General features: G+C 55.8%; 8 protein-coding genes across 8 annotated transcripts; 4 read left to right on the forward strand and 4 right to left on the reverse strand.

Moving 5' to 3' along the window:
* Nucleotides 1-392: 392 nt before the first annotated feature.
* C8A04DRAFT_34713 (uncharacterized protein) lies at nucleotides 393-2,114 on the forward strand (the record flags this gene model as incomplete). Its single annotated transcript, XM_062782927.1, has 3 exons — nucleotides 393-437; nucleotides 519-971; nucleotides 1,080-2,114. 3 exons carry the CDS (start codon nucleotides 393-395, stop codon nucleotides 2,112-2,114), a joined length of 1,533 nt encoding a protein of 510 aa, XP_062640197.1.
* Nucleotides 2,115-3,549: 1,435 nt separating this feature from the next.
* On the reverse strand, nucleotides 3,550-5,508 carry C8A04DRAFT_34714 (Septin-domain-containing protein; the record flags this gene model as incomplete). Its single annotated transcript, XM_062782928.1, has 4 exons — nucleotides 3,550-4,185; nucleotides 4,255-4,721; nucleotides 4,789-5,046; nucleotides 5,148-5,508. 4 exons carry the CDS (start codon nucleotides 5,506-5,508, stop codon nucleotides 3,550-3,552), a joined length of 1,722 nt encoding a protein of 573 aa, XP_062640198.1.
* Nucleotides 5,509-8,477: 2,969 nt separating this feature from the next.
* Nucleotides 8,478-11,036, forward strand: C8A04DRAFT_9508 (acyl transferase/acyl hydrolase/lysophospholipase; the record flags this gene model as incomplete). The annotated part of the gene is made up of 2 exons (XM_062785512.1): nucleotides 8,478-8,753; nucleotides 8,817-11,036. 2 exons carry the CDS (start codon nucleotides 8,478-8,480, stop codon nucleotides 11,034-11,036), a joined length of 2,496 nt encoding a protein of 831 aa, XP_062640199.1.
* Nucleotides 11,037-11,902: 866 nt separating this feature from the next.
* Nucleotides 11,903-13,279, reverse strand: C8A04DRAFT_9474 (ribonuclease III domain-containing protein; the record flags this gene model as incomplete). The annotated part of the gene is made up of 2 exons (XM_062785495.1): nucleotides 11,903-13,139; nucleotides 13,194-13,279. The coding sequence occupies 2 exons, from the start codon at nucleotides 13,277-13,279 to the stop codon at nucleotides 11,903-11,905; spliced, it is 1,323 nt and encodes a 440-aa protein (XP_062640200.1).
* A 533-nt stretch (nucleotides 13,280-13,812) lies between these two features.
* C8A04DRAFT_25407 (uncharacterized protein) lies at nucleotides 13,813-14,408 on the forward strand (the record flags this gene model as incomplete). Its single annotated transcript, XM_062779540.1, has 4 exons — nucleotides 13,813-13,815; nucleotides 13,878-13,897; nucleotides 14,033-14,215; nucleotides 14,306-14,408. The coding sequence occupies 4 exons, from the start codon at nucleotides 13,813-13,815 to the stop codon at nucleotides 14,406-14,408; spliced, it is 309 nt and encodes a 102-aa protein (XP_062640201.1).
* A 766-nt stretch (nucleotides 14,409-15,174) lies between these two features.
* C8A04DRAFT_34717 (uncharacterized protein) lies at nucleotides 15,175-15,943 on the forward strand (the record flags this gene model as incomplete). Its single annotated transcript, XM_062782929.1, has 5 exons — nucleotides 15,175-15,198; nucleotides 15,256-15,453; nucleotides 15,556-15,596; nucleotides 15,669-15,737; nucleotides 15,811-15,943. The coding sequence occupies 5 exons, from the start codon at nucleotides 15,175-15,177 to the stop codon at nucleotides 15,941-15,943; spliced, it is 465 nt and encodes a 154-aa protein (XP_062640202.1).
* A 325-nt stretch (nucleotides 15,944-16,268) lies between these two features.
* C8A04DRAFT_25409 (Metallo-dependent phosphatase-like protein) lies at nucleotides 16,269-18,020 on the reverse strand (the record flags this gene model as incomplete). Its single annotated transcript, XM_062779541.1, has 4 exons — nucleotides 16,269-17,440; nucleotides 17,526-17,616; nucleotides 17,770-17,893; nucleotides 18,004-18,020. The coding sequence occupies 4 exons, from the start codon at nucleotides 18,018-18,020 to the stop codon at nucleotides 16,269-16,271; spliced, it is 1,404 nt and encodes a 467-aa protein (XP_062640203.1).
* A 1,313-nt stretch (nucleotides 18,021-19,333) lies between these two features.
* Nucleotides 19,334-20,417, reverse strand: C8A04DRAFT_9477 (uncharacterized protein; the record flags this gene model as incomplete). Its single annotated transcript, XM_062785496.1, has 2 exons — nucleotides 19,334-20,094; nucleotides 20,234-20,417. 2 exons carry the CDS (start codon nucleotides 20,415-20,417, stop codon nucleotides 19,334-19,336), a joined length of 945 nt encoding a protein of 314 aa, XP_062640204.1.
* Between the last annotated feature and the right edge of the window lie 437 nt (nucleotides 20,418-20,854).

Consider the following 20,854-nt stretch of genomic DNA (forward strand, 5'->3'; position numbering starts at 1 on the left):
GTGAAATTACGCTCAGGTACGGGCTCACGTGACCTATCGCGATGGGTCGAATTGGGACAAGGAAACTTTTTTGGGCAATTGGCAGGGAATTCAAGGGTTCGAGGTAGAACGAGCAGCCGGCCAACCCACACTACCCCTCCTCCGTTTAAGCTCTTCACCAGCGTGCCCAGGTGCTTAGTACGGGGGGTTATAACCAGAGCAGGACCAGCTCTCACCCCTGGCGAAGCTGGAGAAAATCGACGTCAATTGGCGACAACGACGACAAGAACGACAACGACCGCAACCGCAGCTACAACCCCGGCGTTGAACACCACCTTACAACCACTCAGTCCTGGCAGGAGCGCCGGCGGCGGCGGCGAGGGCAAAAACACGCATATCCATAGGTTGTTGTCATGAAGCAACGCAGGTTGTTGAGGTTTCACAGCCTCAAGCGGGGTGTATGATGAAAACTCGCTCTTATTCCTCTTCCCCCCGCTCACTTTGTCATCTTTCCACTAACCCCCGGTCCTCTCCCACAGCGTGTCCGCCAAACGTGGAACAAGTACAACTTGTTCAACATCTGGCGACTTCGAGAACCCCACCTCACGCTCAAGACCCTTTTCCAGCAGAAATGGGGTGCCAAGTCGGCCACCCGCTCCTACCACGGCGAGCACATCAAGGAGTATCAATGGAATACCATGTTCAACCGTCGTGTGCTCTCGGCGGTCAATATGGACCCGAAGTACATGGCCCAGTATGACGGCAGCGAGCAAGCCACCGGCCGCGGCTCCGGCAGGCTGTCACGGCCAGACAAGAAAGACGGGCCGCGGAATCAAGGGAACCGCTCTGGGCCGACACCATACGGTCAGATGGTTTTCGCACCGATGGAGCGCCGTCTAGATATTGCCATCTTCCGTGCCCTCTTTGCCAGTAGCGCGAGACAGGCTCGCCAATTCGTTCTACACGGCGCCGTAACGGTGAACGGGAAAAAGGTAAAGCCTTAGTCCAACCCCTTTTCCTCTGCTAGCCAGCTACGTACCATGGTGGGGGCAGGGCGTCGTTGCTCTTACAGACATGCTGACATGTGTTGAACTGCCAAGATGACCTATCCCGGATACCTCCTGAACCCAGGTGACATGTTCCAAGTCAAAATGGAGCGGGTACTACTGGCGACCGGCGCGGCGAAACGGGGGAAGAAGGGCGAGGGAGCGGCGGCTGAGCCAAAAGAAGCACCCGAGCCCGCCGAACCCGCCGAGCCAGCCGAGCCAGCCGAGGGTGAGGAAGGTGAAAAGGCTGACGGCGACGCTGCCGCGCCCGCTGCCAAAGCTACCGACACCGCCGCTGCAAAGAAGGACCAAGAGGCCCTCCTCAAGCGTCTCCGCGATCTCGCCCACAGGTGGAGGACTCTCAACGGGCTCGATAACAGCAAATGGGGAAGCGAAGCGGCCAAAAGGCGCGCGTTAGCCGACCAACTCAAACAAATCCGTGAGCTGATCCGACCGCTCATATCGTCTCAAGACGCCGCCCCCAAGCCCGACGACCCTTCGGTATCCGAGGCGGATAAGGTCGACCTCGAGATGTCCCAGCTCATGTCCTACCTCAAGCTCTCGGCCCCCCAGCAAATTGCCAAAACCACCGAGCTCTCGAAAGCGGGTGCTGAGAAAAAGATCTTTAGCCAATGGGCCAAGTACCAAGAAAGCCGACGGATAGAACGCGAGTTGGCCAAAAGCAAAGAAGAAGCCGCCACCGCTGCTACTACTACCGATGCCACCGCCACGCCAACTCCCACAACCGCGACCTCAACCCCGACTCCCCCAACCCCATCGCCCGCCGCCAAACCCCCCATATCCTCCTCCTACCTCCCCTTCTACGACCAAGCCGTCATCTTCCGCGCCATGCGCCAGGAACGCCAAAACCCCAAGGACAGCTCCAAGCCCTACGCCACGCCCTGGCGCGCCCGCGACTACATGGCCCCCTTCGCCTTCATCCCGCGCTACCTCGAGGTCAACCAGCGCATCTGCGCCGCCGTGTACCTGCGTCACCCTGTTGCGCGTCCCGGCCTGGCTGAGGTGCCGACTCCCTTCCCGCCGGTTGTGTCGCAGCTGGCGCATAACTGGTATCTCAAGAGGCGTTGAGTTGAGCGCAAGACTCGAGACCGGAACCGTCGTGGAGAACGGGTTGACTGTCTTGTTCTTGTTGCGGCTACTTGGGGTGTTTTTTCCTCTTGTGTGTATGTGTAATTCTAGGTCATGGTGATGATGATGACGGCAGACACGAAAGGGAAAAGAAAAGGAGGTTAGGCATATAGATGTGTCGTGTCACAAAGGGGGGAGAAGACCCCTTGGATAAGGGTGGATGGAGATGGAGGAAGACCCAGCCAAGTGGTGATCTGGTTGAAAATTCCAGACCAAGGATGGAAAGAAAGAAGAGGGATAGTGGGGGACCATGATGACAAGCTAGAGCATACGCATCGGTAAATGTACCCCCCCATGGGACGGGATTCATGTATTTTAAGTGTAGCTCATTGTACAATATTCACATCAAACAAATCCGGCCCGGCTCAGAGCAAGAAGTCTACATCCAAGCCTACGGGAACGCGCGTACGACCTTGATTTACTTGTGCAATTCGAAGGAATACTCGCATAGTCCTGCTCACACTCCCGTAGTCCATACCAACCTTCAGTTTACAATTGTCCTCACCATCTCACAGTATCCAAGTCAATCAAATTCAGTGAGAACCCTTTTATTCCAGACAAACACTAAGCTAGACAACGACAGCAAGAAAAAAAAACACAAGAATGAGGTGTAACAAAACACAAGGGTTTAAGTTGGGCGGAAGAGAAGGCTAGGAAAACAAGTTTAAGAGTTGTGTGGCGACAGCCGTGTATGAGAAAACCCGGCGCTGACCGTCTTGAAGGTGGCATATCGAATAGAGGAAGACAAATATGGTCCTCCCCCGCCCACCCTTTTCATGACGACCAGGCCCCCGAATATCTCGTTGTAAGAAAGCAACCAGGTGAATATATCCAGCTGCTGGGTAAATTGGCGGGCTACGCAGGGCAATGCCGAGCAAAGCTCCGTGTCGTGTTGTCGCGAAGCACGCTCGGCATCCCCCCGCAGCCGCGGCAAACCCCGATTATCCTGTCTATCCGCTGTGAATAGTTCCCTCCACTCATCCGCCCTCCCAAACGGAAACGCTGATAATCCTGTTCAGAACATGGTCGGGGTATCGAGACGTCGTTTCCAGTTTCCCGACCAGGCCCAATTAGATCGTGTACAATTTTTTACCCAGCATCGACCAGACCCAGTGGTGTCCACTACGGTCAAAGCACTTCCCCCTAACACCCCGAAAGTACGCCGTTGCAAGAGTTATCAGCCGCCTTTCGGATAGCCTTTTTCCCTGAGTATTAAGGGGATGTGATTAAGAAAGGGAAAGGGTGTAAGAAAACAAACGGGCAAAAGAAAAAAGAAAAAACAGGCGGCGAGCTGGTATTGTTTGAGGCATCATGATACTGAGACAAGTCGTAGAAAGTAAAGGGGAGAGGTGAAAAGGGGCCGGTATTCCCGAGTTTATCGGAGCGAGAACCCCTTCCTCTTGGGCTCCTTCTCCAGAGGCCGGCCGCTCTCAATCCTCGACTTCTTCTCCTCGAGCTCGAGCCGTTGTCGCTCGAGTTGCTCCTTCATCTCCCGATGGCGGGCGTAGAGCTCCTCCTCGCTCTGCTTGAGCTTGGATTCCTTCTCTGACACCTTCTGTTGGAAGACCATCTTCATCTCGGCTTCCATCTTGGCCAGCTTCTGCTCGTGGAGGTTACGCTCCTCCTCCTGCTTGACGGCGGGGTTGACCTCCTTGAACACGCTGGGATCTTGAGAAACGCCCATAGCGATCAGCTTGTCGGTGCGGTAGTTCTCATAGAGGGTGTTGTTCGTGTGCTCCTTGAGCTCTTCCATGTGGGTGCGGATGAGCATCTGGCGAAGCTTGACGAAATCGCAGTGCTCCTCGTTATCGACCTCAATCACACCCCAAGGGTAGCTACGGCCGCGGACTTTACGCCCATCGGCATTGGTAACCTCGTTGTTGGCACCGACGACGGCGAAGGGGACCTTGGACATGATCTCGTTGTTCTCGGCGATCGTCTCGTCATCGTCGAGCTCGTACCGGGGACCCTCGAAGATCTGGACCTTGTGGTACTTGATATCCGCGAGGATCTGCAAGCAAAACAATTGTTAGCGCTGAGGGTGATACTGAGTGAGTATTGGCTAGCAAGAAAAACGTACCCTGGCCTTGAAGGCGGCGACCTCCTCGTCGGTGAGGGTATCGGCCTTGGCGATAACCGGGATCAGGTTGACCTTGGTGTGCAGGCGCTTCATGACCTCGATGTCCAGGGGCTTGAGCGAGTGGCCGGTGGGCTGGATGAAGAACACGCAGGCATGAATCCGGTTGTCCACAATGTTCATGCGGTTGACTTTGTTCTCGGCATCAAGGTAAGCATCGAAACGCTGCTCAATGTTATCAACAATGGGCCTCCACGACTCGTCGTTGTTAACAAAGTCGCCAAAGCCCGGGGTGTCAACAACGGTCAGACGCAGACGCACGCCAGCCTCCTCGATATCTGCGCTAATGGACTGAATAGTAACCGTCTTCGGGATGATATCAAGGCTGGGCTCCTTGCGCTCCTTCGGCGGGTAGAGCGAAGTGTTGAAGAGGGTGTTGACAAGAGTCGACTTTCCGAGGCCGGATTCACCTAGTGAGAGTCGGGATGTCAGATTCGGTGTCTGCTCCACACATTTCGGGGGGTTTCGAGAGCTTACCAACAACCATAACATTGAAGTTAAAGCCCTTCCGGACGCTCTTGCGGTGCCATTGGTTGGGCAAGTTGGCAAAGCCAACGTAGCCCGTCAACTTGCGGCGGACAATGTTCCTGTTGTCGCTCAAAGCTGGGGGAGCTGCGGCCACGAAGTCAGATGGAGTTTGGCGAGAAATCTCCGATCCAGATGACGAAGGCTTGATGTGCGGCACTGAGACCGCCATAGTAGGAGATGGGAAATCAGTGGGAATACCGTTTGCGGCTGTAAAAACAAGGTAAAAGTTAGCGTCATTGTATCCAAAACTCGAGATGGCCAAAAAGTAAATATTAGGTCCTGCTGCTGAGGGATGTGCGGAAGCTGACTCTGCACTGGTGCCTCCTTGACATCTTTCTTCGTCTCCAGAACGGGCTTTGGCGGATACAACTCCCCGTACGAGAGCGGCTTGGCCTGCGGCAGTTTGGGGGGTTTTGGAGCACGATCCACTTCCAGCATGCTCCGGTGGTGACGGATTGTCCCTGGGCTGTGGTGCTTGTTGATGGCCAAGGGTAAGCTCGTCGTGCGAACACCGGTCGGCGGCGGCGGTAGACGAGTTCCCGTGTCCCGGGAGACGCCGCGGTTATGGTTGTGACCGTAATCCGGAGGCGTTGACGCACCACTGCTGAGGTGCGAGCTCCGGGTGCGAACCCTGGCCGTGGCGTTTTGGACCATGGTAGTGAAATGCATCTTGGCGAATGGGCTGAAGTCGTAATCAAAAGGCCACCGATTATGCTCATCCAAGAAATGCGTTCCCGTAAAAAATTATGATGGACAGCCGGTTCGCTGTTTGCAACGGGAGAGCGTCGGCAGTGTTCAACCAACAAGCCGCGATATTGAGATCAAGCAGCGCCGAGGATGAAGCTAGAAAGCAGACCTGTGCCCTGCCGCACAACAATCCACTCTGGCGCAGCAACAGCTGGTGGGTTGTCGTAATCCGGATCGATCTTTCCCTTTCGTTTCATTCTGTCCTGGAGCAAGCGTCACGCGCAAAGAAAAAGAAGTGCAATGCTTACCCATTGTGACAGGTGCGGTGGCTGCAAGCCGAGGAAAGGAAGAAGGTTGCAGAAAAAGTCTGAGGGGAAGGTGCGTTAGTCAAAGTCCCACGATTTCGGTTCGAGTCGGCCAGCCAGGGCAGGATGTGTGTAAAGTGTGTATGTGCACTCAAAAAGGGAAAAATAGAGGAACAATTGGAACCCTCGAGGCCAAAAAACGGGGGATCAAAGCGAAGGAAGTTGCGTCTTTGTATGCGCTGGGTCGTGGAGGTTGCGTCAGTAGGAAGCTCTGGGCTCCCAACTCCGCGCAGCCATGCCCGAGCGCCAGGTAACATTGAACGACACAAATAGTGTAGACAAAACCTCAAAAGACATTCGCGTGTTCCTCGAGATGCGATGTCCCCTTCTATCGCGTCTGCGGTAATCGACCCGGCCATGGGGACTGGAATGTAGCAAAAACGTACCGGTTCGGGACCCGGGCGGGAAGGCTCGATGCAGTCGCGTATCGGACACGGGGCGCGATGGAGAAGGGGGAAGAAGAAAAAAAGGTGAACAGAGATGCCCTGGGCGGCGCTGTGAGGAATTAAGCCTGGCAGCACACAAAGGGGGCAGGAAAAGAGTGTTGAGAAGCGACGAAGACGTCGAAAAGGAGGATGCAAGGCGTGAAGGTGTCACGGTTCTTCGAAGGGGAAAAATTTAGGGTGCAACGAGCCGGCCAGGGAGATTAAGCTCTTCTCGCTGCTTCGAGCAAAAGGGGTTGCAGCACTGGGCAGCCGGGCACCCACGCTTTCGCGGAGAGTCGAGCGCAGGGGCCTGCTCGCGCCAGATTAGTGGCAGGGGTATGTGGACGACCCGAGGCTTTCATTGGCTGGTGCAGCTCGGTGGAGTCCCAATGGCTTGCTGGTCCCCAGACTGGGGCAGCAGACGAGCAGGCACTGGCAGGATCGCAACCTGAGGACGTAGATGAGAGGCTAGGGCAACAGAGAAAAGCACGAACCGTGTCAACTCCAACTGCTCTCGCTCCAACCAGACAGTTGGGGAGCTGCGGGCGGGATGTGGTCGGACCAATTACACCTACCCTGATCATCATGGCCGCATATCAAGAGAGGGCAGGTGGACAGACTTCTTTTCTCAACGCAACCGTAAAGCTCGAGCGGGCTAACTAATGGATACGAGCACTGGAGCACCACCCGACTCCCATCATCCCTCCGTCTCACTCTCACTTCTCCACGCCGGGTCCGAAAAATGCAGCAAGCCACCGGGCTGAGCCAGAACTTCAACATCGCTCCCATGATGGAGTCGGTTCCTCGCTCACCCCACAACTTTCACGAAAACAACATGGACTCCCGGAAGAGAACGTTAACGGTATGTCGTGCAGCCACTTTTTCTTAATCCCGGGCCGTCCACGCGCATCACCCTTGCCCTAATGGAAGTTGCTCGGCAATTATAGGCAGAAGCCGTATTCCGTTTTTAGAGTTCACGGGTGAAGCTCGAACCCGTGTTGTGCCCCAGTTATGCAGAATTAGGTAACTCAGCCTCCAGACGGATTCTGTTTCAATGTCATCTGTCATTCAACCTCACCTCAATTGGGCCTTGAAATGTTTCAACCTGGCTGCTTCCGTGCCGGCCGCGCCCTGCATGTTGAAACGGCGTGTCCCCTGCGGACGTCTGCAGCCAGCCAGCAATTTTGGCAAGGTCAACACAACGGTTAAGCAAACTAATAATTTCTGTGCTCCCGGTCCGTGTGCGATCGCCAGTTTGACAGGACGGCGACCAGCGGCTCTTGAAATTGCAGGAAGTTTCTCCATGTCCTGCGGACATTTCGGGGAGTCCGCGTGAAAGCGTGAACGCGCCGTTTTTTTTTCACCCAACATGCAACTTGATGTCTTGGGCTTTCCGTTGATACTCCGCGACATCAGCGAACTAGTGTAAGCTCTTAGAAAACACCACGCATCGGCCTCGCATGCAGGACCAAAACCGACAAGCGCCACCGCGCTGATTGGTCCTTTGATCCCATTGAGATCAAGCCGAGGGCCATGTGAGCTGACAAGTATATTTTTACAAGAAATACAGAACTACCCTTCGATTCGGACTCACAACTTCCTTACTGCACCACCTGATCCATTGGTCTCGAAAAGGGGTTCCGAAAAAGAGACCGCGTTGTTGCAACCGATGGCATGCTCATCCGAATGGCAGCTGGCAAAAGCATCGTTCGTCGGAATGTCATGTGGCAGCCTTTCGTCAGTGGGCCCCACAGCTTCGTGCCCCTGTCAATCACAGCCCAATGAATTCAAGCTCTGGACCTCCAGGGCTTGGCAATCCGATGCCCCGCCTCCCCTCCTCAACAACAACTGATGATGTAACGCGCGCCCGCTGAGGCCCAGTTTGGCCTCACTTTTTTTTTTTTTTTTTATCAACAGCTTTTCTCCCGCAAAATTCGTGTTTTTGAGGCGACACGCAGCAAGATTTCTGCCGGTCAACGCCACGTATTTGTCCCATAATTGCTAGTTCATCCAATTGACCACCACTTTAGCCATGCCCGCTCATTTCACTACCCGAGCACCTCGTAGCCGCCAATAACAGAAAACAGTGAATTGTTCGCCAATTTACCCTGTTATCTCGAGGAGCTAGGCCTACTGATCCCCTTTCCGGTGAGGCGGCATAATGGCTTCGTATTCGAGGAACATAGCACGCCTCAATCAACTAAAACTCTCCAACGGGGCTTCCAAACATGCCAACTTCCCCACGCCCCGGGCTCGGCCACAACTCAACAATGGCCCGGCTTTTTTTTGCAGCCCGCAAGTCCCTCGGCGCGGCTTCATCCTCTCGCCTCGGCGTCACCGGGCGAAAGAGCGCGCCACCAAGATCATATCGGTGACGCTCACCAGCGCGTTGCTTGCCCTCTGGCTATACCCGGCTGATGCCTTGCAGCAGCAAACCGTGCCCGGGACCGGGCCGCAGTTAACGGCCACCGCCTCTAGCGCGGGGTCCGATCTGGCCAAGCACGACGACAAAGTCACCTCTATCCCGAGCAAGACGGGTGAAGGGAAAGAAGGCGGAGAGGACCAAAGCGCGTGGGACAAGTTCACCCGAAGCTTTAGCTCCCTCTCGTTTGTCCCTTCTACAGACGGGCTGTCAGAAAAGGTGGTCGGGATGATCATGCCAGAGTGGGCCAAATACATACCCGGCTACGTCCGGAAGCTCCAGCGAGAGCTGAATATGGCCCCGGGCTCTCTCGCGGCCGAGATCTGGGCCGACGCCAGGGACCCCTTCACACACCCAGAGATTGAATACGCGGCCAAGGTGCGGGTGTCGGGAGAACTATGCGACGAGGAGAAGACGTTTCTGGACCGACGGCGGAAAATGATTGTGCCTGCGTTGGCCCGGTTTCTAGGGGTTGACGAGAAAGACATCCACCCCGACGACATCCCCACGATCGCCATGTGCGGTTCAGGTGGTGGGCTGAGGGCGTTGGTGGCAGGTACAGGCTCGTTCCTCGCCACGGCTGAGGACGGGTTGTTTGACTGCGCAACCTACATCTCGGGAGTCAGCGGGTCGTGCTGGCTGCAGTCGCTCTACTACTCCTCTGTTACGGGAGCCAACTTCCAAAACGGCATTAACCATTTGAAAGCGCGGCTCGGTACCCACATCGCCTACCCGCCGGTGGCCTTCACAGCACTGACATCGTCGCCCACGAACAAATACTTGCTGAGCGGGTTGGTGGAAAAGCTCAAGGGCGACCCCACGTCCCAAGTTGGTCTCGTCGACGTCTACGGGATGCTCTTGGCGGCCAGGCTGTTGATACCCAAAGGCGAGTTGGGTGTCAACGAGAAAGACTTCAAGCTGTCGAACCAGCGGGAATACATGAAGTACGGGCAGAACCCGCTTCCCATCTACACCGCTGTGCGACACGAGATCCCGGAGCTCGATTCGCCCGATTACGGCGGCCCGGGGTCGCTCACCGAAGAAGCCAAGGACAGAGCCAAGCGGGAAGCGTGGTTCCAGTGGTTTGAAACGACCCCGTATGAGTTCTTTTGCGAGGAGTTCTCCGCCGGCATTCCGACCTGGGCCTTGGGCCGCAAGTTCAAGAATGGCGCCGACGTGCCCTCGGAGTCGGGGTTTCGCCTACCTGAGACCCGCATGCCCATCCACTTGGGTATCTGGGGAAGCGCTTTCTGTGCTACGTTAAGCCACTACTACCGGGAGATCCGGCCAATTGTCCAAAGTCTGACTGGCTTCCAATCGGTGGACGACCTCATCTGGGGCTACAACAAGGATCTCATCAAGGTGCACCCGATCGAGCCAGCGAACGTCCCCAATTTTGTCCACGGCATGTACGGCCAGCTACCCGGCACCGTGCCCCAGGGTGTCTACGACAGCGAGTACCTCCAGCTCATGGACGCGGGCATGTCCAACAACCTCCCGATCTACCCTTTACTCCGTCCCGGCCGGAACGTGGATATCGTCGTAGCGTTTGACGCCTCGGCGGATATCAAGACCGACAACTGGCTCTCCGTGGTCGAAGGTTACGCCCGCCAGCGCAACATCAAAGGCTGGCCGGTCGGCGCAGGCTGGCCTAAGCCCGAGTCCTCACCCTCCGTCACTGCCTCAGAACTTGAAAAAGCCCAGGCCCACTCCGCCGGCGAAGCCGAACACAAAATCGCCCAAGCCAAAGCCAAGCAAGCGGCATCCGAACACACTGACTCTTCCCAACCCGACAACTCCAAAAACCCCCAACCCATCCCCGATCAACCCCCTCCAACCCCGCCCGGTGGCCGTCCCATCCACCCGGAAACCAAATCCTCTCAACAACCCTCCAGCCTCGGCTACTGCACCGTCTGGGTCGGCACCACACAAGAACGATCCACGACCGAACCACCACCCCCGCCCGTCGACGATACCAGCACCTGGCGCCTGATGGACCCCCACGCGGGCATCACCGTGGTCTACCTCCCGCTACTAGCGAACGAGAAAGCCGTGCCGGGCGTCGACGTTGCGGCAAGCGAGTACATGAGCACGTGGAATTTCGTGTACCGGCCGGAGCAGATCGATGAAGTGATTGCGCTGGCGCGGGCGAATTATGCCGAGGGCAAGGAACGGATACGGGCGACGGTGCGGGCGGTGTATGAGCGGAAGCGGAAGGGGAGGGTGGAGAGGGAAGGATGGGAAAGGGGGGAGAAGTGGAGGCGGAAGATGAAGCGGGAGGGGGATCCTTTTAGTTAGGGGTGTAAGGGAAAGGATGAAATGAAAGGGATGAGGTCGGGAAGTGTAGAGACGGGGGAGTGTGTGAGAGATACCCAGAGATGTATGATGGATGTGTTGGGCTTTGCATGTTGGTTGGAAATGTCAAGCTTTGGTTTAATGTAAACACCCGAGACAAACTACAATTCCATGTTATATATTGTATAGTAAATGACGACACGCCATTCCAAGACCAAAAAATTCAACACTAAACTTCATCTAGAACTCGATGCTTTCATAATATGCTGTTTTACGTATAATTCATGCTCAACGTAACAAAACAAAATATAATATAATTACACATACAACTACTACACCCGCCCGACACGGCCGACAAATCGCCACAGACAGCCGTTGTCCCCCTTTTCCCATCCATACCCCCCTTTCTCGCAAAAACCTTCCTCCCAGTGATGATTCCCCGCAACTTGCTATGCACGCACGCCTGGACGTAATGCGTTGGGTCTTGTTCTCTTTTTTTCTTCTTCCTCATAATGTACAAAGAGTCCCTACACCACTACCACGCCACACATTTGTGTACACAACATAACTCGTTGTCTATGTCTCGCTTGCCATCTCTTCTCTGGTCATGTCCTCATCAATGACACAGCATATAAGGTAAGCGGCGAGGCACGCCGACTATCCTCCCTCCTTTCTTTTTCCCGTCCGAAAAGTAGAGAGACGTCAGAGTAAAATCGACAACAATTCCACAACCAACAAACCCCCCCTTTTCCCAACATTATACACATCCAACCCACAGCCGATGCCCGATGCCTTGGCCTTTGCCATGCATGCCATGCCATGCCTGGCCATCCCTTGCCATCCCGTTTCCATTGAGATAGTCGTCCCTCTTACCGGCTGATAATCTCACCAATATCAATATACGCCGGCTCCCACGGTTTCGCCCCCTCAGTAAGCATCTCGCTAGGCAACCGGGTATCCTCGCCAGGACTGTACAAATACCAGCTCTTCAGCGCATTCATAGCAGCCTGGTGGCGGGCAGAGTTGAGATTAGCCGCCTGGCCCTCGCCGAGCTTGTCCTTCCCCGAAAAGATACCGACGACGAAGACAGGGGTGCGGGACGCGCGGCCCGTCTCAGACAACAACCGGGCCACGGGCGGTTCGAACTCCTCGCGCGCGCAGAGCAGCGACAGCTCCCGCGTGGGTTTCTTGAAGGCGAAGAGGTAGGTCATGTTGAGGGTGCGGCTGAGGATGTGGGCCTTGATGAAGGAAGCCGCGGCCTCGCGGCCGGCGTGGGCGTACAGGGCGCCCGTGATGGCGCGCGTGCAATTGGCAAAGGCGCGCTCGGCCAGCGCGCGGGTATACTCGTTGCCCCACTCCGTGTTGGCGCGGGCCATCAGTTCGGCTCTGGAGTCCTCGACGTCGATCATGTCGCCGAAGTCGTCGTCGAAGACGACACGGCTGCTTAGGCCGTGGCGCCAGCGGAGTTTTTGGACGGCCTTGGACTCGGTGCGGCGATATCCGAAGGCGGTGATGGAGTCGCCCACGCGCTGCTGGGAGAACTGTAGCAGGCCTGGGTCGACTTCGCCGCCGGGTGCTGCGGCGTGCTCGATACCCCATGATCGGGCAACCTGGTGTAGGGTTGCCGGCCCGGCGTAGCCCCTCATGGCCGCATACATGATATCCATGGGTAGGCGCGGGTAGCGGCACATCAGCCACTCGGCGACGTGGTAGTGGATGAGGGACTGGCCGACAAAGGCCAGATTGGTGTTGTTGAAGCGAGCGTCTTCGTCGGCTGAGGCGTCGACGAGTGCGCGGGCTAGCGTCTGCAGCGGTAGGCGTTCCGGTAGGGACAGACGTGCGTGGAGAGCGGCTAGTTTGGCGGACTGGAGTGCCCGCTCGGGCGGTGGCGATGGCAAGGTCGTGGCTTTCTCGGGAAGTTCCTCCAGCGGGGGGAACCGCTCATGATCTGTCCCGTCATCCTCCTCGTACAACTTGTATTGTTCGTAAGGGCCGTCGGATTCTAGCGTTGTCGGATTCCCTTGCCAGACCGAGGTGTTCTGAAGTGTCGACTGGTACCGTACGGCGGTGCATCGGGGGGATATCGTGGCTACTGATACCCCTGGTCTTGTCGTCCCTGCTCCTGCTGGTACTGCTGTAGGTAACCTGCGTAGAGCAGACCGTGGCATGGAGGTCGAGCCCAGGGCGCTACCGGCCCGGGTGAGCGGCAATTGGCCGGTCCATCGGTCGAACCGTAACCTCTTCATGGTCGGGGGTCTGGAAGAGGAGGGGCTGGAGGGGGGAACGAGGGGAACAAGGGACCGGAAGTGTCGTGGCTTTTGGTGGGAGAAGTCCCCTGTTGCGGGACCGTCGGACCCGACCGTCAGCAGATATGTCGGGTCTGCGGCGAGTGACGGCGGCGGCGGAGGTCGTTTGTAGTGGTCGCAGTGGTGTTGGGGTTCGTGGTGTGGCGGTCGCGTGTGGTCCCGGGTTCGTCAAAAAAGACGACGAAAAAAGTTCTCCCGCACTTGCAAGCAGCTCCCCCGGCCCTGCAACGCCCGGCCAAGCCATTGGGCGACAGGGGGTATTCACATGGTGGGTTGCTGACATAATGAATGTCTTGGCGTGATTTTGTGCGGGACGGAAGTGCGGTTTTCGACCCCCACTCCAGGTTGTTCTGCGGGTATTCCCAGCCAGCCCGCGATTGGAGATTGACTTCGACATCTTCGCGCCCATTTCCGAGTCCAACACTCGATCCCTAACCACAGTCAACCCAAGTCTCGCAAACTGCTAGGTCACAATGGTATGCTCCTCCTGTGCGCTGTAATCTGAGTTTCTAAACTGACAATTCCATTTTAATTGTAGGGCGGTGGACCGAAGATCCCGTGAGTACCTTCCTCACCACTCTTCTCAACCCGACCTCGATCTCGACAACACCCGTCCGGAGAACCCTCCCCTCCCAGAACTCCACCCCAGCGAGTCTCGACCCCGTCCTAACCGATATATCCTCCTCCGAATAGGTACCCCAAGCACGTCTGGTCGCCGTCTGGCGGTTGGTACGCGCAACCGGCCAACTGGAAGCGGAACACGGCCATTGCCATTGCTTGCATGTTCGGCATCACTGCCTGTGTATGGAAGATCAGCGCCGAGTTGGAGTACCGCCCCAGGATGCCCGAGCCGGATCGGTTCTACCCCAGCCGATAGTACGTTTCATCTCTTCCAACCCCCAAACCCATCCAGCAAGGTCTCGAGAGCAAGAAAGAGCTGACCGCGGCATCTTAAACGTATTACAGCTGGAGCAGGCAAATCATTGAGTACGAGCGCGAGCAGAAGGCGAAGGCGGAAGCTGCGAAGAGGGAAGCGGAGGCGAAGGCTCAGCAGCAGCAACAGCAGTAGTCGTTGCGGCCGAGATTGGGCCGGGAAGGGCTGTGTGCCGGGCTGGACTGTACATGATGAATTAAACAAGATTCCCCACTTTGGAAAGCTCCTCGGACCCCAGAAGTGTTCCCAATTCCTCGGATATCCGGTTTCCGTCACAGTGTAATGTTGTTTGGCCGGGAAGACACCGGAAAGGTTCATTGCAGGCCGGAGTCCCCAAGTACGGACTGCCATAAGCGGGGAAGCCCACATTCGCCATGTTCTAGTCCCATTTTAGGCGAAGAGAGATTGAGTTACTCGTCCGGACCTAGTGGTGTACTTTGTTTTTAGGACTGGCATTGAGCAGACGTGGTACTTCTAGTTCATGTTGCCTTTTGCGCTTCAGGGTAAAGTTAAACACTATGTAAGCGGTCAGTGATGTGGCTAGCAAAATCCAATTTTGGAAGGAATATTCGTTTCTTCGGACGAAAATTAAAGGCAACTTGGAATGCAACAGAAATTCCTGAAAAAGTAAGAGGGCAACAAAGGCCGAATTCGAATCTGGGACGTTTGCTTGTATGAGACATGAGACGCCAAGACATTAATATTATTTTAGTTCTGAGATGTAAGAACGCAACTCAAACTTCTCGCAAACATTTAAAGATAATCAGGACACCGATCCCTGGTGATAATTATTCCCAAATTTACCCACCTCAACATATTTACACCTTAATCTTAATTTTACTCAACTCGTCTCCTACTCTTGAGCCCCCCACCTAAACCACTCTAACTATTCAAGATACCAATGCCAGCTTCACCTTCAATACCCGTGAGTGCTTTACCAAAACCCACATCATCCTTCCACTCATTAACCCCATCCATCCAGACCCCTCAAACCCGCACCCGCGTCCGCGACAACCAGCGCCGCTCCCGCGCCCGCAAAAAAGAGTATATCCACCAGCTCGAAGCGCAAGTCCGCGCCGCCGAGCAACGCCGCGTGCTGGCCACGGTCGAGGTGCAAACTGCGGCCCGCCGCGTGGTCGAAGAGAACAGGCGGCTGCGCGAGTTGTTGCGGTATCATGGGGTTAGTGAGAGGAGTATTGAGGGGCATTTAGCTAGTGGTGGTGGTAATGATGGTGATCGAAATGTGGTGAGGAAGTTGGAGGGGTTGTTGAATCCTGTGGAGGGGGTGAGTCCGTCGGGGCGGTCATGCGCGTGCACGAGTGGGTTGGTATCGCCGACGGGTTCTGTTCCGACCGTCTCGGGATTGTCGACAGGGACGTTGTCTCGGTTATCAAGCCCCAAGCTGGATGTGAAGAACGGAAAGAATAATAACGACAACAACAACTGTTCCATGGCGGCAGATCTGTAAGTGCCTGTTTCGCTCACATTATCCCCTCACAACATCTCCAGCACCACACTCACACTCACGCCTCATTAGAATATCAACAATGACAGGCGCCAACCCCCACGACGTCCGTACATCACTAGGTTGTACGCCCGGGACAGAATGTCACGTCGATGACGCCCGGATAGGAGACGCGATAGAGCACCTCACGAGTCCAGGGGAGTGAGTAAGCTGCTGTGTGTTACAGTATCTGATTGTCCTGGCTGGGATCTGGCGTCTGAGGGATACCACACACACATACACACACACAGACACACACAGACACACATATCACGGGATGGACGAAGAAGAACGATGAAAAAACCATACTTGATGCGAGCTAGCTACCTGGGTAACACCCCCAATTTCCGTGTCCCCTAAACGCCCCTAAAAACACCATTTCGCCTAATTCATCATGTCATTGCACTGAACAGACCAAACACTCCCACGGACGTCATCCAGCAGCTCTTAACAGAATAACACAACCAAGTCCTTCGGCTCGGCTCGACCACTCACAAAAAGTAGTCCGCCACCGGTTTCTTCGCCGGCATCCCCCTCGAGTCCTGCGGCGCGGCCTGGAACACACGATACCGCCTCGCCGGCCCCGGCCGAATCGGCAACTCACTGGTATCGACCACACCACCCGACCAATTCCCACTGCTGCTACTCCCACCAAGACCGCTACTGCTCCCACCATCCCCCAGACTCCTGCCCATATCCCCATTACTCCTCGCCAACACCCCCAACCCAGACTCATCCTCCGACAACTCCAACAACGCCGCCACATTCCCACAGCGATAACAATAATTCGGCGCCGACCACACCGTCACAATGCTAGCATCAAACATCTCCTTGAAGCCTTCCATGACCAGCTGGTGCGCGCGCGCAATAAGGCTGAGGTCGTTGCGGTGGTTGAACGTGCGGACAATATCCGCGCCGAACAGGAACCCCGCGCCCCGCGGCGACAGACCCCAACCGTCTATCTCGTCTGGGTCGGACCAGAGCAGATCGCACATGGCGCCCTCATGAGGCACCTCTTGCTTGCGGTCGAGGAGGCGGATCTTATCGACCTTATCGATGAGCGGGGAGAGGCCGCCGTGTACGCAGAGCACCGCGCCCGCGGGGTTGCCGAGGGAGCCGCCGGAGGAGGAGGATGCGCTGGAGCCTGGGGGCCCCGTGAGGGCTGTTGTGGAGGTTGGGTCGGAGGGGTTGTTGTTGTTCGTGTTCTTGTTACTGCTGGCAGAAGGGGAGGAGGTCGGGGAAGAAGAAACACCGTTGGTGATGGGGTGTTGACCGTTTGCAGCGGATGCCGAACCGGACGTGGCCGTCGAGTTGATGCGCCCGCGGTCTAGATCCTTCTGGCGTAGGAATCGCGAAATAACCTGACCATCCGAATTGTGTACCTCTATCTCAACATCGTCCGGCGCTGGCTCTGGTAGCGTGTTGGACGCGCCTAGCACGATAGCGCCAAGCGCAAGGTAGTCAAAGACATCGCAGCAGTACCGCCACACGTTTGCGCTGCCATATTTCCGCAAACATTCGTCGTAGAAGCCGTACACAGTCGTGATTTGTCGTGACTCGTGGTTGCCGCGGATAAGGGTCATGCGGTCAGGGTACCGCACCTTGAGGCAGAGGAGGAGGAGGAAGGTCTCGAGCGAGTAGAAGCCGCGGTCGACAAAGTCGCCTGTACCAGTCAGTCAGCCAGAATAGAGTATAACATAATCCAACCCCAATGCGCCCGAGGGACTTGGTATCCTGGCGTAACATACCCATGAAGAGATAATTTGTATCCGGCACATCACCCCCGACACGGAATAACTCCATCAAGTCGTGAAACTGTCCGTGGATATCACCGCATATCTGCCGCAAAGACACCATGTCAGCCAGCCAATTTCCCAAACCGGGCTTCATTACCCACACTCGTCCCCCGACTTCCCAATCCTCCTCTTCTTCATCCTCCCTCCCCATCCCAGCCCCATCCACCCCTCAAAACAAGCAGAACTATCCACTCACTGTCACCGGCGCATTGACCGTCACCACATTGCCCTCTTCAATCAACAGCTCCCGCGCCTTGTGGCACAGCTCGCGGACCTCGGCCTCGGGAATCGGTCGGCACGCTCGCAACTGCGTGATGGCTCTACAGAAGAGAGAAAGAGGCAAGATCGGTTAGTTAGCTGGCTTAAAACCCGGTATTTTATAAAGAGGAATTTTGGTTTGGGGGTATGGGCTAGGCAAGGGAAAACTCACCGGTCGAGATCACTCATCCTCGCAGCGAACAGCGAACAGCGCGGAGCTCGCTAACCTACCGAGCTAGCGAGCTGGCTCGCTGACCGACTAACTAACCAACTGACTCCCTAACCAGTTACGTTTTTTTGGCAACCGCGCGCGCGTTCGCCGCGACGGAAAGTGCGTCGATTTGAAAGCTTCCTCTCCCAAGCTCGTCGGATAAGATAAGATACGATCGGAGGAGAGATTAGATCGTGATTGGAAGAAATCGGGCGACGACAAGTAATGGCGTCGGTGGCGGTTCTAGCGATTTCAATGTATCGGGACACGGGAGAGACGGAATGCGGTGCGCGCGGCGAGTCGCGCAGCTTTCGTGGGGTAGTTGGTCGATCCGGAGGAAGTTCCGGGAATTCTCACGAGGAGCAAGACGCGGGCGAAGGACAAAGTCGAGGAAGAGGTCCAACGAGGGTGCAATGTGATGCAAAGAGGAAAACCGAGCACAAAAAATGTCTCTTCAACTCGTTCAGAATCGTTCCACACCGGAGGATGCACAAAATCGGGGGGGTTGAAGCTGTAGTATTAAAAGGTGAAAAAATAGTTACCGGCGAAATCGAAGGCGGGACAAGATGGCTCAATGGGCGTTTCCTGGTCGCGCGATCCATCGTCCCGGCTAGGCCATGTGGACCGTGCGAGGAGGAGCATGGGATCGCGCAGCCGTTGTACAACCCTAACCCTCCAATATGCAGCTTGTGAAGTTGCCTGAGACCTGCATCTCGCGCTTTGCCAAAACCTCATGAGGAATGGAGGAAGATGTCGTCATTGCAGGAGCAGGCATAACACAAAAAATATTCAATCAAGATTCCTAGCCGGTAAGAGGAAGCTCCGCACAGAGTTGACATGTGACCACTTGAAGCACGCTGAATATCGAATATCATTAATACTAAAACTATACGGATACGACGCGTTTAAATTCGCCAGATGATATCTGTTCGCTTGACGATCCCTCCCAAAGACAAAGTCGAATCGACATGATCAAGATGAGCCAGCAAACACTGACTCGGAATCCCGCTGATATCTCCAAAAACGAATCAATTCACAAAGTGCCGTTGTGGCCCCCCTGACGCCGCGGTTTTGCTGTCCAACTTCTGTCCTGGTATCAAAGGCATAAATCAACCCAAGAACGCCGAGCCTCGGGCATTCCTGCCCTGTTTTTCTTTTGCGTCGAGTGTGACGACTTTTCCTTCGCGATAGAGACGCAGGCTTGGCGAGTAAGCGCCGGGAACATCGAAGTCACCGGGTAGCGCCGAGTTACATTCTGTCAAGCCGAGCGGAATCGAAGGTTTGGGTAGTCTCAACCGGCCACGGGAGACGATGTCTTCCTCCTCGAAGGCGGAGGTGCATGTAGCACGGGTGCGTCGACCGCGCCACTGTTCCCGAATGCGACAACCCCTACCGCTTCACGCATGGGGTTGTTGGCTGGGCCGTCTTCCGACACGGGCGTTTCTGCCGGCGTCAGCGGGTAACAGTGGCGCGTCAAGGCGTCGCCCGAGCTTGCGGACCGTTTATGCGCATCTCCATTTCTGGAGGTTGATGGGGTCACTGCTTGCCTCGCAGCACGCCGCATGTCGCTAATGGCGTCGGCAATGAGTGCAGGGTGCCACAGGGGCAGAATTCGGTAGCCTAGGTCCGCCATAATGCATCTTTCCGTGACATTAAGCTGGCCACACGTCCAGAGGCTTTTCCCCCATTCTGTCCGATAGTATTGTGTCCTCTCATACTTGTCGTCTTGGAACTTGAAGGCGATGACGAGGGCCCCTAAAACAATCACTTCCGGGTTGACTGAGTCGATATGCAGTTGTGCCGTGGGGAACGAGCTGGCTTGGATTGTGTGTCGTTTCGTGCTTCCACTAGTAGGCTCATGTTGCGCCAACGGGCACGCCAGCCGCCAGTTCAGAGCGAACTTGGAGCTGAGCGAGTCAAGTATACACACGGCCAGGGCAACGATGTCTGTGGGCAACTCAGCGCGAACCAGCATCTCGTGCACCAAAGCGACGGAGGGGGCCGAAAGGGATGCTGCGGGGGGGATGAGGTTGACCAGGTGAATCGCTGGGCCTGTTTTGTTTCTGTTAGTGAGGGCTCCAAACATCAACGGAATCGATAACGTAAAATTGCATCTTTTTTTTTTTTGTTTTGGGGTTTGTTTTCTTGTGAAATGAAGAAAAAAATTAGAGAAGGGTGTCTGTTTACGTACCTAACAACGCCGAGTCGAGAAGGCCCCCATCTTCCAGGAGGGTACGGGAGTTCGAGCCGTTGTTTGCTTCCCGAGACGAAGGAGGGGGCGTGGGGAGGTTGGAGAGAGGTTGGTAGGTGCGAGAGAAGTACTCTTCGTCGAATTCATACTCGTCGTCGGAGTAGTCCGGTGACTGCGTGGCCATAGCTGCGGACTTCATGGTGGGGGTTGTGGTGATAAGTAAAATAAATGGTGTGGTGGATATCGTCTTTCCGTTCAGGGAGCGAGAGCTCGAGGCCGTCGGTTGCCAGTGCGTCCAACAAGCAACAAATCAGTGAAGTAAGCCGGGAAGCTGCTCATGTCGATGAGGAAGCGGCCGATGAGTGTCAAAAGAGAGGCCGCCGAGAACACCAGCCGCGCCGACAACTTTTCCTCCTCTTCTTTCCTTTTCGGCCTTGTCCACTTATTTGTTTGGAAGAAACCCAGCACAGTGCCGCCCAAAGGCTGAAAACAAGAGTCCGGTCCAACCTGGGACGAACACGAGGTTGCGATTAACACGCAGCTCCCGAAGCGTGCAGGGTCAAAAACTGCGGTGTGGATAGGCGGACGAGCGTCGAAATACGAAGGGTGAAAGGAGGGAAG

This window comes from Dichotomopilus funicola, assembly GCF_033296635.1.
Source record: "Dichotomopilus funicola strain CBS 141.50 unplaced genomic scaffold C8A04scaffold_6, whole genome shotgun sequence".
Taxonomy (NCBI): Eukaryota; Fungi; Ascomycota; class Sordariomycetes; order Sordariales; family Chaetomiaceae; genus Dichotomopilus; species Dichotomopilus funicola.